The 15,000-nt window shown below is 37.9% G+C and overlaps 1 protein-coding gene across 5 annotated transcripts in view; it reads right to left on the reverse strand.

Moving 5' to 3' along the window:
- Positions 1-5,094: 5,094 nt before the first annotated feature.
- The window catches only part of LOC135223769 (CD151 antigen-like), a 144,492-nt gene continuing 134,586 nt past the window's right edge, over positions 5,095-15,000 (reverse strand). For 2 of the 5 annotated variants that reach the window (XM_064262538.1, XM_064262537.1), the window contains 3 exons: positions 12,842-12,961; positions 11,544-11,603; positions 5,095-5,331 (listed from right to left, as the gene is read on the reverse strand). In XM_064262538.1, the coding sequence (XP_064118608.1) occupies positions 5,110-5,331; positions 11,544-11,603; positions 12,842-12,961 (402 nt within the window). In that variant the 3' untranslated portion in view covers positions 5,095-5,109. Of the gene's footprint in view, positions 5,332-11,543; positions 11,604-12,840; positions 13,475-15,000 lie in introns of those variants that run through there. The other 3 variants (XR_010316581.1, XR_010316583.1, XR_010316582.1) reach the window with 2 other exon arrangements.

A 15,000-nucleotide genomic window follows, 5' to 3' on the forward strand; every position in this document is an offset into this window, starting at 1 on the left:
ATTGGAGAAAATTAATAAACGACAACGACGTAAATGGAACCTCTGGCAACAGAGGAGCTTCGTCCGGCAACCAGGTATTCAACCCAATTGAAGGGGAAGACGGTCAGGTACTTGGAGGTCGTCATCCAGCAACTGATCACCACAACGACAGTAATCAACAGCCTGAGATTGGAGCTACAGAGGCAAAAAGGAAGAAATGGACAAGAGAAGAAAATAAGGAAATATGGAGATGCTACATCAGAAGCAACCCGACGGAGAGAGGATATAGAAGAAGATTGGTCAACATCTGGAATGAGAGGAATAACACCCCCCAAACAGAGCAGAGGCTGGCAGACCAAGTAAGGAACATAAAGAAAAAGAACTGGCTCTCCTCAACAGAAAGACAAGAACTGGAAAGGGAAATGTCACACGACAACGAATTACACGAAGACGAACTGAGAGACGATGCCACAGAAGACGACAGGGAGGATGAGGTATCAAACAACGACACACGAAGAAACACCGACGAAGTAACAGAGAGGACGGAATGGGTAGAAAAGATTAGACAATGGATGGAGCCAGATACAGAGAGAACAAAGATCCCCTCCATGAAAGCCTACAACACCAAGAAATTAAGGGAGAAAACAAGTGAGTCAATGAAATAATGGGCATAATACACACCACCAGTATCACAGAAACAAATAACTTGACATATGCAGGAGCAAGATTAGTAGCAGAACTGACGGGAATTCAAACACCAACACACCAGCACAACAACAACCCAACGAAACCAAAACAGCAACCTCCTTGGAAAAGGCGCCTGGAAAAGCAAATCATGGTGATGAGATCTGACTTGAGTAAACTGAAAGAAATGGCAGAAAAAAGGCTAAGAAGCAAGAAAACAAGGGAGGAACTCAACGAGAAATACAAAGTACAAGAGAGGGGACTAAACAACACAATAGAAGATGTAAAACAGAGGCTTAAGGCCAAAGCACATAAGATCCAACGGTATATGAACAGGAATAAGGGATACCAACAGAACAAACTATTCGGAATCAACCAGAAAAGACTATACAGCCAACTAAGAGGGGAAGACAACCACCCAGAAATTCCTGAAGCCGAACCAAGTAAGAGACTCTGGGAAAACATATGGAGCAATCCGGTATCACACAACAAACATGCAACATGGTTCCAGGAAGTCAAGGAAGAAGAAACAGGGAGAATAAAACAAAGATTCACAGACATCACGACAGACACAGTCAGACACCAACTAAAGAAAAATGCCAAACTGGAAAGCCCCAGGTCCCGATGAAGTCCATGGATACTGGCTCAAAAACTTCAAGGCCCTACACCCACGAATAGCAGAACAACTCCAGCATTGTATCTCAAATCACCAAGCACCCAAATGGATGACCACAGGAAGAACATCCTTAGTACAAAAAGACAAGAGTAAGGGAAATATAGCCAGTAACTACAGGCCTATCACCTGCCTACCAATAATGTGGAAGTTACTAACAGGTATCATCAGTGAAAGGCTATACAACTACCTAGAGGAGACAAACACCATCCCCCACCAACAGAAAGGCTGCAGAAGGAAGTGTAGGGGCACAAAAGACCAGCTCCTGATAGACAAAATGGTAATGAAGAACAGTAGGAGAAGGAAAACCAACCTAAGCATGGCATGGATAGACTATAAGAAAGCTTTCGACATGATACCACACACATGGCTAATAGAATGCCTGAAAATATATGGGGCAGAGGAAAATACCATCAGCTTCCTCAAAAATACAATGCGCACAACTGGAATCCAATACTTACAAGCTCTGGAATAAGACTAGCAGAGGTTAATATCAGGAGAGGGATCTTCCAGGGCGACTCACTGTCCCCACTACTCTTCGTAGTAGCCATGATTCCCATGACAAAAGTGCTACAGAAGATGGATGCCGGGTACCAACTCAAGAAAAGAGGCCACAGAATCAACCATCTGATGTTCTTGGACGACATCAAGCTGTATGGTAAAGAGCATCAAGGAAATAGATACCCTAATCCAGACTGTAAGGATTGTATCTGGGGACATCAGGATGGAGTTTGGAATAGAAAAATGCGCCTTAGTCAACATACAAAAAGGCAAAGTAACGAGAACTGAAGGGATAAAGCTACCAGATGGGAGCAACATCAAACACATAGATGAGACAGGATACAAATACCTGGGAATAATAGAAGGAGGAGATATAAAACACCAAGAGATGAAGAACACGATCAGGAAAGAATATATGCAGAGACTCAAGGCGATACTCACAACTTAACACCGGAAATATGATAAAAGCCATAAACACATGGGCAGTGCCAGTAATCAGATACAGCGCAGGAATAGTCGAATGGACGAAGGCAGAACTCCGCAGCATTGATCAGAAAACCAGGAAACATATGACAATACACAAAGCACTACACCAAGAGCAAATACGGACAGACTATACATAACACGAAAGGAAGGAGGGAGAGGACTACTAAGTATAGAGGACTGCGTCCAACATCGAAAACAGAGCACTGGGGCAATATCTGAAAACCAGTGAAGACGAGTGGCTAAAAGAGTGCATCGGGAAGAAGGACTAATAAAAGCAGACGAAGACCCCAAAGAAAAAATATACAGAGACACGGAAGAAAGAACAGAAAGAACAGAGGAGTGGCACAACAAACCAATGCACGGACAATACATGAGACAGACTAAAGAACTAGCCAGCGATGACAATTGGCAATGGCTACAGAGGGGAGAGCTAAAGAAGGAAACTGAAGGAATGATACAGCGGCACATCAGGCCCTAAGAACCAGATATGTTCAAAGTACGATAGACGGAAATAACATCTCTCCCATATGTAGGAAGTGCAATACGAAAAGTGAAACCATAAACCACATAGCAAGTGAATGTCCGGCACTTGCACAGAACCAGTAAAAAAGAGGCATGATTCAGTAGCAAAAGCCCTCCACTGGAGCCTGTGCAAGAAACATCAGCTACCTTGCAGTAATAAGTGGTACGAGCACCAACCTGAAGGAGTGATAGAAACGATCAGGCAAAGATCCTCTGGGACTATGGTATCAGAACGGATAGGGTGATACGTGCAAACAGACCAGACGTGACGTTGATTGACAAAGTCAAGAAGAAAGTATCACTCATTGATGTCGCAATACCATGGGACACCAGAGTGAAGAGAAAGAGAGGGAAAAAATGGATAAGTATCAAGACATGAAAATAGAAATAAGAAGGATATGGGATATGCCAGTGGAAATCGTACCCATAATCATAGGAGCACTAGGCACGATCCCAAGATCCCTGAAAAGGAATCTAGAAAAAACTAGAGGCTGAAGTAGCTCCAGGACTCATGCAGAAGAGTGTATCCTAGAAACGGCACACATAGTAGAAGAGTGATGGACTCCTAAGGAGGCAGGATGCCAACCCGGAACCCCACACTATAAATACCACCCAGTCGAATTGGAGGACTGTGATAGAGCAAAAAAAAAAAAAAAAAAAAAAAAAAAAATATAAATAATAATAATAATAATAAATTCAATTAACTTTATTGGGTGAGTGTCAGTCACGAGCTTTTTTGAACATTTCTGTTATAAAAACTCTTTTCAGTTACCTTTCAAGAGGTCAAACAAACTGCACGTAAATATTAAACCCGAAATATATCCATTCGATAACAAGCCTGCGTTAACTGAATGGTCACGAAAAATATTGGAGAAAATAAATAAATAATCAAAATATTAAAATAAATCTGTCATGTACTCATTCGCTTTCTTAAACTATTCAAACGAAACCGTAAATTTAGCTTTTCGTTGACAGCAACAGAACACCTACGCAAGCTTACATAAATCTGGTTGACAACTAATTGTAAAAGTTCTCCGCTTAATCGTCTTCCAACGACAGAGAAAAGTTCTAGATTCAGGAACGATTACTCTAATGGAAAGATGATAACTGGAGAGGAAAGATTAAAAGTCGACTTATCATATCCCCCTCTGCGTCATAAATATGATTACTTTCTGGACGAAAACTGGCTTCAACCTCGCCTGGCTGAAGCCTAAATGAACGTAGCCAATAAAGATGAGTTATATGTTTGGTTTATTCATTAATTTACTTTTAATATTATTTTTGTGACCATTCATTTACTCATACGCGTTTTCGAAATGAATACTTCCTGTTCAGTCTTCACGTGCCGAAGCAAATTCATTTTGAATTCAGTTTGTTTCTTCATATTTATGAAAATAAAGATTTTTAATCCTTATCTCAAACGAAAAGTATCACATTTATCTCATATACCTTTCTGTAGACTACGGTTTTCCAGGCTCGTGTGTTCATTTCAGTTACTTCTTTTTCGAGCCACTTGTGGGATCTGAGAGGAATCAGTGAATATCCTGGTATAAACGCCAAAAAAGAATAAATAAATAAATAATTAAATAAAAAAATAAAAACCGTAATTAATTTCGTCGTTTTTTTTAAAACTGAGAAGATCGAGGGTTCATCAAAGTCGACCAGATTAAGCTTTTCCTTATCACGACTAGAAGCTGTTTTAATCACATTTTTCTTTTCAATTATTATCTGTACAATATTTTAGCCAGAAAAAGATTCATGATCACAGGAGACAAGTTGTATCCTCACACTTCAACAGCCCCTTTTCAGTTTTCTGTGAAAGAAAACTACTGAGATGGTTTTGTCTGTCCGTCCGCACTTGTTCTGTCCGCCCTCAGATCTTAAAAACTACTGAGGCTTGAGGGCTGCAAATTGGTATGTTGATCATCCATCCTCCAATCATCAAACATACCAAATTGCAGCCATCTAGCCTCTGTAGTTTTTGTTTTATTTCAGGTTCAAGATAGCCATGATCATGCATCTGGCAACGCAACAACACAAGCCACCACGGACGGCTGACAGTTTCATTCAGCATTATACCCTGTACAGAAATCTCGATTGCGCCAAAGAAACATCGCCGCATTTTTTGCATGTTTTGTAATAAAAGCATCTTTTATTTGTCAATGGTACTTACAGTAGCTGCTACTATTCTTAGGAGAGATGCCATTCTTATCCTTTCTTCTGAAACTTTCAAAGACCCTTATGCTTAAAATGCAAAATTTCAATTACCCACAAAAAAAAAAAAAATTTAATATGTAACAGAAAAAGACAGGCACAACTGTTTGTCGGCGTATGTCTTCGCACGTGACCGCATGTTTACTCGCTCGTGTATATTGTAGAGAAAGTGAAAATCGCATTGTTACCTGTAAAACACTGACGATGATGAGGATCGTTCCCGCCCTGAAATAATCCGAAGCGATCATAGAAGGCATTATCTCCAGACACCCCTGAAAAACAAAAACGTTTTTATTTTTACAGCCTGTAAAAACGTTTGCGACTTTTATTTTTTCTGATGAGCAAACCGATAGACGGTTAACGCTTTTCCAACATCATAAATACAAAGTTTTATAATCACTAGAATACAATAATATATATACCTAATATATATATATATACCCTATATATACACTTCACACTAATATATATATTATTATTGGATGGCATTCTGGGCGATCTCTCCCTTACTCCTTTATTGTTCCCGATCGGCGTTGCACCGATTCAACCTTTAGTGTTAATTGTTTTATAATATGGAATAAGCTTATAGATCAACGAAGTAAATATAAAACGTTGGCATGGCTATATTATAAATAAAGGTTTTTCTTTTGCCATGAAGGAAAAAATGAAAAGCGAGATAACCAAGCAACTTTCCGGTCTAGGTTGCGACCCACTTTCCACTACGTCAGAGCACAACCTTCAGATCCACGCAGAAACAAAAAACCTTTATAATATATATATATCTATATATCTATATATATATATATCCTATTATATATATATATATATATATATATATAAAGGTTTTTGTCACGAAGGTTGTGCCTGAGTAAAGGGTCGCACTAGACCGAAAGTGCTTGGTTATCTCGCTTTTCATTTTTCCTTCATGGCAAAAACCTTTATTTATATATAGCATCACGTTTTATATACTTCGTGATCAAGTTATTCATATATAAACATATACACTAAAGTTGAAGGTGCAGCATCGGAACAAAGGAGTAAGGAGAGATCCCAGAATCCATCCAATGTGATTTAAGGTGCTGACGTTTGAGGACCATGACAGACACTTGGATCAAGAAGAATTGATTCTTATCATAGGCAAACACCTACCATCAGTCGATTTAAAACTATAATACCTCGTCATCCAATGACCATTAAGTCTTTGTTGAAATATCAAGAGAGTCTGCTTCCTTTGATGACCTCGTGAGTCATGTACTTGTTTCATTGCCCCAGATGTGACCTGGGGGAAGTAGGTGGGCTCCACTCAGAAGTTGTTGCAAGTAAGATTGGATTCTCATCTCGCGTTAGCTATCGTGCGGGCGTCAAATTATCAAACCCAGAACTCTTCTGTATTAAGGCCTGTCCACACTAGGAAACATTGTGTTTGTAAACAGTGTTCGCAAACAGTTTGCAAACAGTTTCCAAACTGCAAACAATGTTTCCTGTCCAGACCTCAGTTGTCGTCAGGATGCTTGTCGGTCCACAGCCTCTGTATTCTACTTGGCTGTTTTAATGTAGTCGAGGAAGGGTTACTTACTTTACTTACTTTATCTTCCTGCCACTGGCCAGTGGCATAAGGCTGATACAGTTCCTCTCCATCTGTCTCTATCCCGAGCCGTTTCCCTCGCTTCCTGTAGGTTATGGATTTCATCCTCAAGATCCCTGGCAATTATGTCTATCCACCTCGTTCTTGGTCTACCCAGCGGTCTTCTTCCTATTTGTACTGCTCTCAGTGCTCTCCTGGGGTCTCTATTCCCATCCATCCTCTCAACATGTCCAAACCATTTCAGCCTTCCCCTCTTCAGCCTGATACTGACTGGCCTTTGCCTCAATCTCATCCTGATGTCTTCATTTCTAACATAATCATCCCATTTAATGCCAAGTATCCTCCTCAGCAGCTTCATCTCAAAAGCATCCAACCTTCTCTCCTCTGTTCTGGTCAGTGCCCAGGTGGACGAACCATACATTAGGACTGGTAGTGCTACTGCACTGAATATTCTCATCTTAGTTTTCAAGCTGATCTCATGCCTTGGTCAAGGAGGAAGGGTAGGAGAAAGAAAAAGAGAAGATGGATGAGGAAGTTTTTAGAAAAAGGAGCGTGTCATGCTGACTTGCTTCTGGCAGAACTGAAAATAATACATACATACATACATTGTACATGTGTATATATGCATATATGCATGTATATATATATATATATATATATATATTATATATATATATCTCATTATACATGTGTATATATACATATACACACAGAAACACTAAGTGTTTTCGCTTCTGGAAGGGAAACAAATATGCGGATAAAAGTGTTTGCTAACAAGGTTTCCTAGTGTGAACAGGCCTTTAGAAACCATGTGGAAAAAAATGAAAATACAGCATCAACTTCAAGGATTTCAAAAAATAATAAGCAAAGCTCCAAACGAACACCAATTGTCAATACTCGAATCTCCTCTTATTGAACAACTGGTTCCCCAGTTAAACTACTCGGTCCACGTCAATTCCTCTGTACCTCTCTTGAGTTTCCGTTGGAACAAAAACGGACCCGTCCATGACTGTCACTCAGTTCTGTGGGGAACTAATCCAAAATATGAGTCACATCTTGTGTAGTTGCCCACCACTAGGGACCACTTGTCCGGACATGGATCTAAGAACAGCAAACGACACAGCACTCCAATGGGTAAAACAATGGTACGATAAAATAGGATGATGACACCGCTTTTGCCTTCAACACTACCCGTTAATCGCCGTTCCCTTCTGTTGTACCGCCCTTCGTGTTGAAAATAACTTTTCATCATGCTTTAATCAGCGTCTATTTCTAATTCTGCTGTTCTTTTTAATTTGCAGCTTTGAAAATGGGACACCTGGTCCTGAAACGTCGGCACAATATACCACATTGGATGGATTCTGGGATGTCTCCTTCCTCCGTCGTCCGATGCAGTATACGCATGTATTCAAAAACAGATCAAGAATTATAAAAGGATCAAGAATTACACAAGGATCAAAGTCAAAAAGACGAATAAATAAATGAAAACTACTTCAGTAAATGCAAATGAAAAGAGTATCCAATGCAAAATTCTGGCTATAAATCACGCAAGTGGAAAGCTGTTATGTAAATATAAGATCAAATCTTGGGTTAAGACACCTTAACAATAACTCTTCTTAATAATAAAAGTGACATATAAGCGCGCGTGGTGGTGCACGCGCGCACGAATATAAAGCATATATAGAATAAAAAATCCCATAGAGGATAAAACACACAAAAATTACCTCTATACACAGGCTTCTAGTGTTACTCAAGACAGCTCCACAATCTGGATTATCCCTTCTTGTTTGTTTTGTCTTTTCTGACTTACGCTGGTGTTAGCGCACGTCTCCATTTGTCTGAGAACTTATCTGTATATATTTATTCATTGTTATTCTCTTTGGCTTACTTTCTTTCCCACGTAATAATAATAATAATAATAATAATAATAATGTTGCTCTCTTAATCCTTATCTCCTTTCCGCGTATAATAATAATAATAATGACAATTAAAAGCCTAATAAGTAGTGCTAAAAATATATTTTTTGTACAAGGTTAAAATTGACTAGTCATTTTTAACCTTGTACAAAAATTATACTTTCAACACTACTGCCGTTTTTAATTGTCAATATTATAGCCTCGTTGCAGATGTTTCTTAGTTTAATAATAATAATAATAATAATAATATAATAATAATAATAATAATAATAATAATAATAATAATAATAATACATCATCTTTGTTATCTTCTTCCCAGGTAATAATAATAATAATAATAATAATAAGTATAATAATAATAATAACTGCCAGACTGTTTCTTCTAAAAACAAAGCACATCAAGCCCCTCTCACGACTCGACGAGGCGGCAGGGGGGGGGGGGGGGGGGGGGGTGATTAAAACGTACAAAGAGGAGATTGGCACAGAAAAACCAAGAGACCGTTCTTCTGCAATTCCCGATTTAGCGAAGACAGCTGGTCCTCCTTCTCCACTTTTCACTCAACTCAGCTGGTTCTGTGAAATTTGAACGCAAAAATAGGCCCAGAGGCCTCTGTGCCACCTGTTATGGATTCTCAGACTTGTAACGGGGATTGTGGGGCGGGGGGGGGGTGACTGTTGTCTAGGATGATTATCATGTTTTCTGAGGGGATGGGGGGAGGGCTAGGTGGGGGGTGACCTACTTCGTCAGTGTATTGTAACTCTTCTTCGAAAACACAGTAAAATTATCCTGATTCTAAAGTAACTTGATATCATTCTAAAGTAATTTTCGGATTCTAATGTAGCTTAATATAATTCTAAATTAATTTTCGGATTCTGAAGTAGCTTGACATCATTCTAAAGTAATTTTCGGATTCTGAAGTAGCTTGATATCATTCTATAGTAATTTTCGGATTCTAAAGTAGCTTGATATCATTCTATAGTAATTTTAGGATTCTAAAGTAGCTTAATATAATTCTAAATTAATTTTCGGATTCTGAAGTAGCTTGATATCATTCTAAAGTAATTTTCGGATTCTAAAGTAGCTTGACATCATTCTAAAGTAATTTTAGGATTCTAAAGTAGCTTAATATAATTCTAAATTAATTTTCGGATTCTAAAGTAGCTCGATATCATTCTAAAGTAATTTTCGGATTCTAAAGTAGCTTCATATCGTTTTAAAGTAATTTTCGGATTCTAAAGTAGCTCGAAATCACTCTAAAGTAATTTTTGGATTCTAAAGTAGCTTCATATCGTTCTAAAGTAATTTTAGGATTCTAAAGTAGCTTGATATAATTGTAAAGTAATTTTTGGATTCTAAAGTAGCTTGATATAATTACAAAATAATTTTCGGATTCTAAAGTAGCTTGACATCGTTCGAAAGTAATTTTCGGATTCTAAAGTAGCTTGACATCGTTCTAAAGTAATTTTCGGAATCTAAAGTAACTTAATATAATTCTAAATTAATTTTCGGATTCTAAAGTAGCTCGATATCATCCTAAAGTAATTTTCGGATTCTAAAGTAGCCTGATATCGTTCTAAAGTAATTTTCGGATTCTAAAGTAACTCGATATCATTCTGAAGTAATATTTGGATTCTAATGCAGCTCGACATCATTCTAAAGTATTTTTAGGATTCTAAAGTAGCTTAATATAATTCTAAATTAATTTTCGGATTCTGAAGTAGCTCGATATCATTCTAAAGTAATTTTCGGATTCTAAAGTAGCTTCATATCGTTCTAAAGTAATTTTCGGATTCCAAAGTAGCTTCATATCGTTCTAAAGTAATTTTCGGATTCTAAAGTAGCTCAATACTATTCTAAAGTAATTTTCGGATTCTAAAGTAGCTTGATATCGTTCTAAAGCAATTTTAGGATTCTAAAGCAGCTCGATATAATTTTAAAGTAATTTTCGGATTCTAAAGTAGCTTGACGTCGTTCTAAAGTAATTTTCCGATTCTAAAGTAGCTTGACATCGTTCTAAAATAGTTTTCGGATTCTAAAGTAGCTATTGTAATTCTAAAGTAATTTTCGGATTCTAAACTAGCTTGATGTCATTCTAAGGTAATTCTCGGATTCCAAAGTGGCTCGACGTCATTCTAAAGTAATTTTCGGATTGTAAAGTAGCTCGATATCATTCCAAAATAATTTTCGGATTCAAAGTTGCTCGACATCATTCTAAAGTGATTTTCGGATTCTAAGGTAGTTTGATAACATTCTAAAGTAATTTTCGGATTCTAAAGTAGCTTAATGCCATTCTAAAGTAATTTTCGGATTCTAAGGTAGCTTAATGTCATTCTAAAGTAATTTTCGGATTCTTAAGTAGCTTAATAATATCATTCTAAAGTAATTTCCGGTTTCTAAAGTAGCTCGGTATCGTTCTGATGTAATTTTCGGAATCTGAAGTAGCTTGATATTATTCTATAATAGTGTTATGACACGGTTCATAAAAGGAACAATTAAAAACCAATTTACAAAGAAACAGAGAGCAAAGACCGTTACTGCTGCCAGGGTGCCATTACATTACTTAATCTATAATGATATCGAAACAATTACGAAACTAATATGTAACTGCTCGTAACAAACTTATCAACAACAGCAAAGACTGTAATTATGATGCTGACTACAACAACAACAACAACAGCAGCAACAACAACAACAACAACAACAACAACAACAACAACAACAACAACAACAACAACAACAACAACAATAATAATAATAATAATAATAATAATAATAATAATAATAATAATAATAATAATAATAATAACGAAATCATCCATTACGAAAAAAATGGCAGTGATCAATCAAGAAATCGTATGAAAAAAATATATAATCAGATGCTAATCTGACAGCCGTGAGAGTCATCGCTGTAATCATCCCGGTGGCTCTCAGGCCTCTTGGTGACTCATTATTTATTAAAATCGGAGGGCAGCGGCAGCTTACCTGGAGGTGGGGCCAGGTGTAGGTGCCCTCGCATTGGACGTCTGCGAAGGAAGAAGCTGCCTGCAACGAAAGAATCGAATGGTTAATTGCTTGATAGAGGAGGTAAGGCGCAAGTGAAATGGACGATAAGGATGCGGAACAAGAGAGAATGAAGAATTAATGGCGGAGGATAGAGGACTTGAGATATAGGTGAAATGGAGGATAAGGATGAGGAATATGAGAGAATGATAAGATAGGAGGATGACATATGGGAAGGGGAGGCGGAAAGGGAGGAGGAATTGGAAAAGAGAGGAAAATACAGGCGAACTGACAGCGGAAAAGAGAAATGGAAAGAGGGTGAAGACGAGAGAAGACAAAGAACGAAGAATTTGATCACAGACGATATAAAGAGGCAAACCAGAAAGATGGAAGAAGGGAAACGTTAGAGAGTAATATGATTCCGAGAAAAAACTCTACGCTCAAATGATCTCCTATAAAATCTTCGTGGAAATAATCTATCGCGGCTGATGTGGAGTGGACTAGGGTTGCTCTCTCTGCTTTAAAGCAATGATATCTGCAGAATTTCTCGTCTAAAAACCGGTTTCTATTTCAATTGTCATAAGACCATCTTACAAAATTTTAGCAAGGCAAAACTCGACCACGTAAGTAATATTGTTATAGTCTGACTTAAAATTCTATACTGTTTTCTAACATAACATCCTATGTATATGAAATTTCTGCAGTTTCACATTATATATACTGGATATTTTCTATGTTAATTTCTGCAGTTTCACATCAAATATACTGGATATTCTCTATGTTAACAGATAAATATACTAAAAAAGTGTATAATATACATGACTATATTACACTATATGGATCTTTCCTAGGTAGTAACCGCCAAAGGTTTTATTTAACCAGGTTTGCTCCACCTTTGCGGTTTATTAAGTACAAGACAGTTGGGGATAACCGTAAAAATATAAACAAAAGACTAAATAACTTAAAGATAATGGCCCCCAAGAAATATTACTCTTAGATGACGACTCCCGATCTTTGTCGGGGGTCACTATCTAGGAAAGAGAGAGAGAGAGAGAGAGAGAGAGAGAAGAGAGAGAGACCTTACCTTACCTTACAGCTCGTTCGGGTTGCCCCATGTCCCTCAGTGTGAGGCACCTCCAATGTCTACCAGAGAATTGCTAATGCATCTTCCGGTATACTTTGCATCCTCCAATCTTGAGAGAGAGAGAGAGAGAGAGAGAGAGAGAGAGAGAGAGAGAGAGAGAGAGAAGGAACAATCCGAATGCCATCAAAACACTCACGGAGGAGGACAGATTCCGAAAACAGCATGACGGTGGAAGTACGGTCTTCCCTGGGGAGTAAACATGATGCCAGTAGCTCGTGACGTAATCATTAGGTCCTGTCATCCCACAACACGCGAGCTGGAAGGAAAATACAAACAGCGTTGGCCATTTGGGAGATGTCGTCATGGCAACACGGGAGTCAAGAAATCACAGACTCATATAATCCTCATTACTTTGACAGAGGCTGAGAAATATTTTTCTCTTTTCTCTAGTGACATTGGTATAAATTATAAAAATTCTTTGGACGTTTATAATTGAATTCCATTACAAGTTATATTTATAATTCGTCGCTATCTGTTCTTATCCATACTTTCCTCTATTCATACGTCAATATTTGGAGTTACTGGGCAATTTGAACAAAGCACTCAAATTTGCAAATTAAACTGGTGTTTCGTTATGCCAACATTGTGACCTTTTCAGAGAAACTGAGTTGAGTTTGATATATGAAAATCAGGCTATAAAGTCATGCACTAGGGCACTTCAGCGCCTATGACAGCGAAAAGAGGGCGTTGGAGCGGTTGACAGCAAAACTGAAGAAAGAAGGTACTACTGCAGTGGAGTAAATATAAAGTCCTGAGCACTGTCTTCATTCTGGAATGTGGAAAGTAAAAAATAAGCTGTGACGTTTTAGTGCGAGTTAAAGAACCGCATTGCAGATTGGCATGTTTTTATAACAAATCAATATAAACCCAGCAATAATAATATTAACAGTAACAGTAGCAGTGATATTAACATGGCATCAGTATAAACAATAATAATCAGTAATAATGTGAAAACATGTACACTTTCCATTGCAGGCTCGACAAGACTGTCTTCTCTCATACAAATTTTGTTTTAATTCTTCATAATAATATGAAACTTATTTCTGTGCTGCTTAGTTCATGACTTCCCATGTTTTGTAAGCTCTGTGGGACTCTTCGCTCCTCCCAGTAAACTTAATGATCCCAAATAAGCGGCAATACTTGGTTTCACCAAAGACTAGGACCTTTTACTGGAGCGCTTGAACCCCTTCACCTTTTGACAGGACAAAACCTCTTATATCTGTAGATATAAGAGGCCTTGTTGTGAAACCGTTTCTCTCGTTTGAATGGTGTTTTTTACGTTGCATGGAACCAGTGGTTATTCAGCAACGGGACCAACGGCTTTACGTGACTTCCGAACCACGTCGAGAGTGGACTTCTATCACCAAAAATACACATCTCTGACTCCGCAACGGAATGCCCGAGAGTCGAATTCGGCCAAGACCAAACCGACCACGCCACTGAGGCGCTATACTTTTGTTAAATATTATTATTATTATTATCATTATTATTATTATTAAAGTTTGACCAGACCACTGAGCTGACTTTCAGCTCTCATAGGGCTTACTAGTCCAGCGAACTGAATCAACTGTTCTCTACAGATGTCAGCAGCATCCTAGAGCATATCTCCTTGAAAAAAATTGCTCATATCAAAAAAGAAATTGTGATCTGATCCAAAGCAGGAAAAAGTCCTAATTGGACATCTTCCTCGAACCTTTCCTACAAAAGGGACTCTATCTTTTCATCTTTGGTATCTGTGGCCGCCTCCCTTAAAGCTTTGCACGATGTCAGCGTCCATAATCTGCTTTGACGTCAGGGTGTCACACTTTATCTCTCCTCCTTTGTCTTGGCTCTGATTGGTCTGCGTCGTACATGGAGACTTTAATTAACTGCTGGAAGCCTGCATAACAAGTCAGTGTGGTTTTTGTTTGGTTTTATGTAAATGTTGTCAAGTTTTCGTTCCACTATTGTATATATTGTATATAATTAGTCTTATGTCTTTATTACTTTCTCTTCAACTTCCCGTACGCACGTCATCTGTTGATTGCTCCCTCACTTTTCCTAAACTTTGTCTTGTTTTAAGTCTCTATTCCTATTACTCCTCCTTGATATCTTTAGTTTTGTTTACTTGGGTACTTCCACCCTCTTGTTAAATTAGGTGTATTCTTCTTCTATTGAAGACAGTGTTTGTGGCGATATCTAGTTTATCTTTGTGTACTATATAATTTAGATATAAAGTTTAATAATGTTCAATTATGGTGTTACTTACTAAATGGTTAAAGTGAAGTGCTGTGTTATATTGATCATTGTTTTGTG

Source organism: Macrobrachium nipponense, chromosome 10 (genome assembly GCF_015104395.2).
Source record: "Macrobrachium nipponense isolate FS-2020 chromosome 10, ASM1510439v2, whole genome shotgun sequence".
Lineage (NCBI taxonomy): Eukaryota > Metazoa > Arthropoda > Malacostraca > Decapoda > Palaemonidae > Macrobrachium > Macrobrachium nipponense.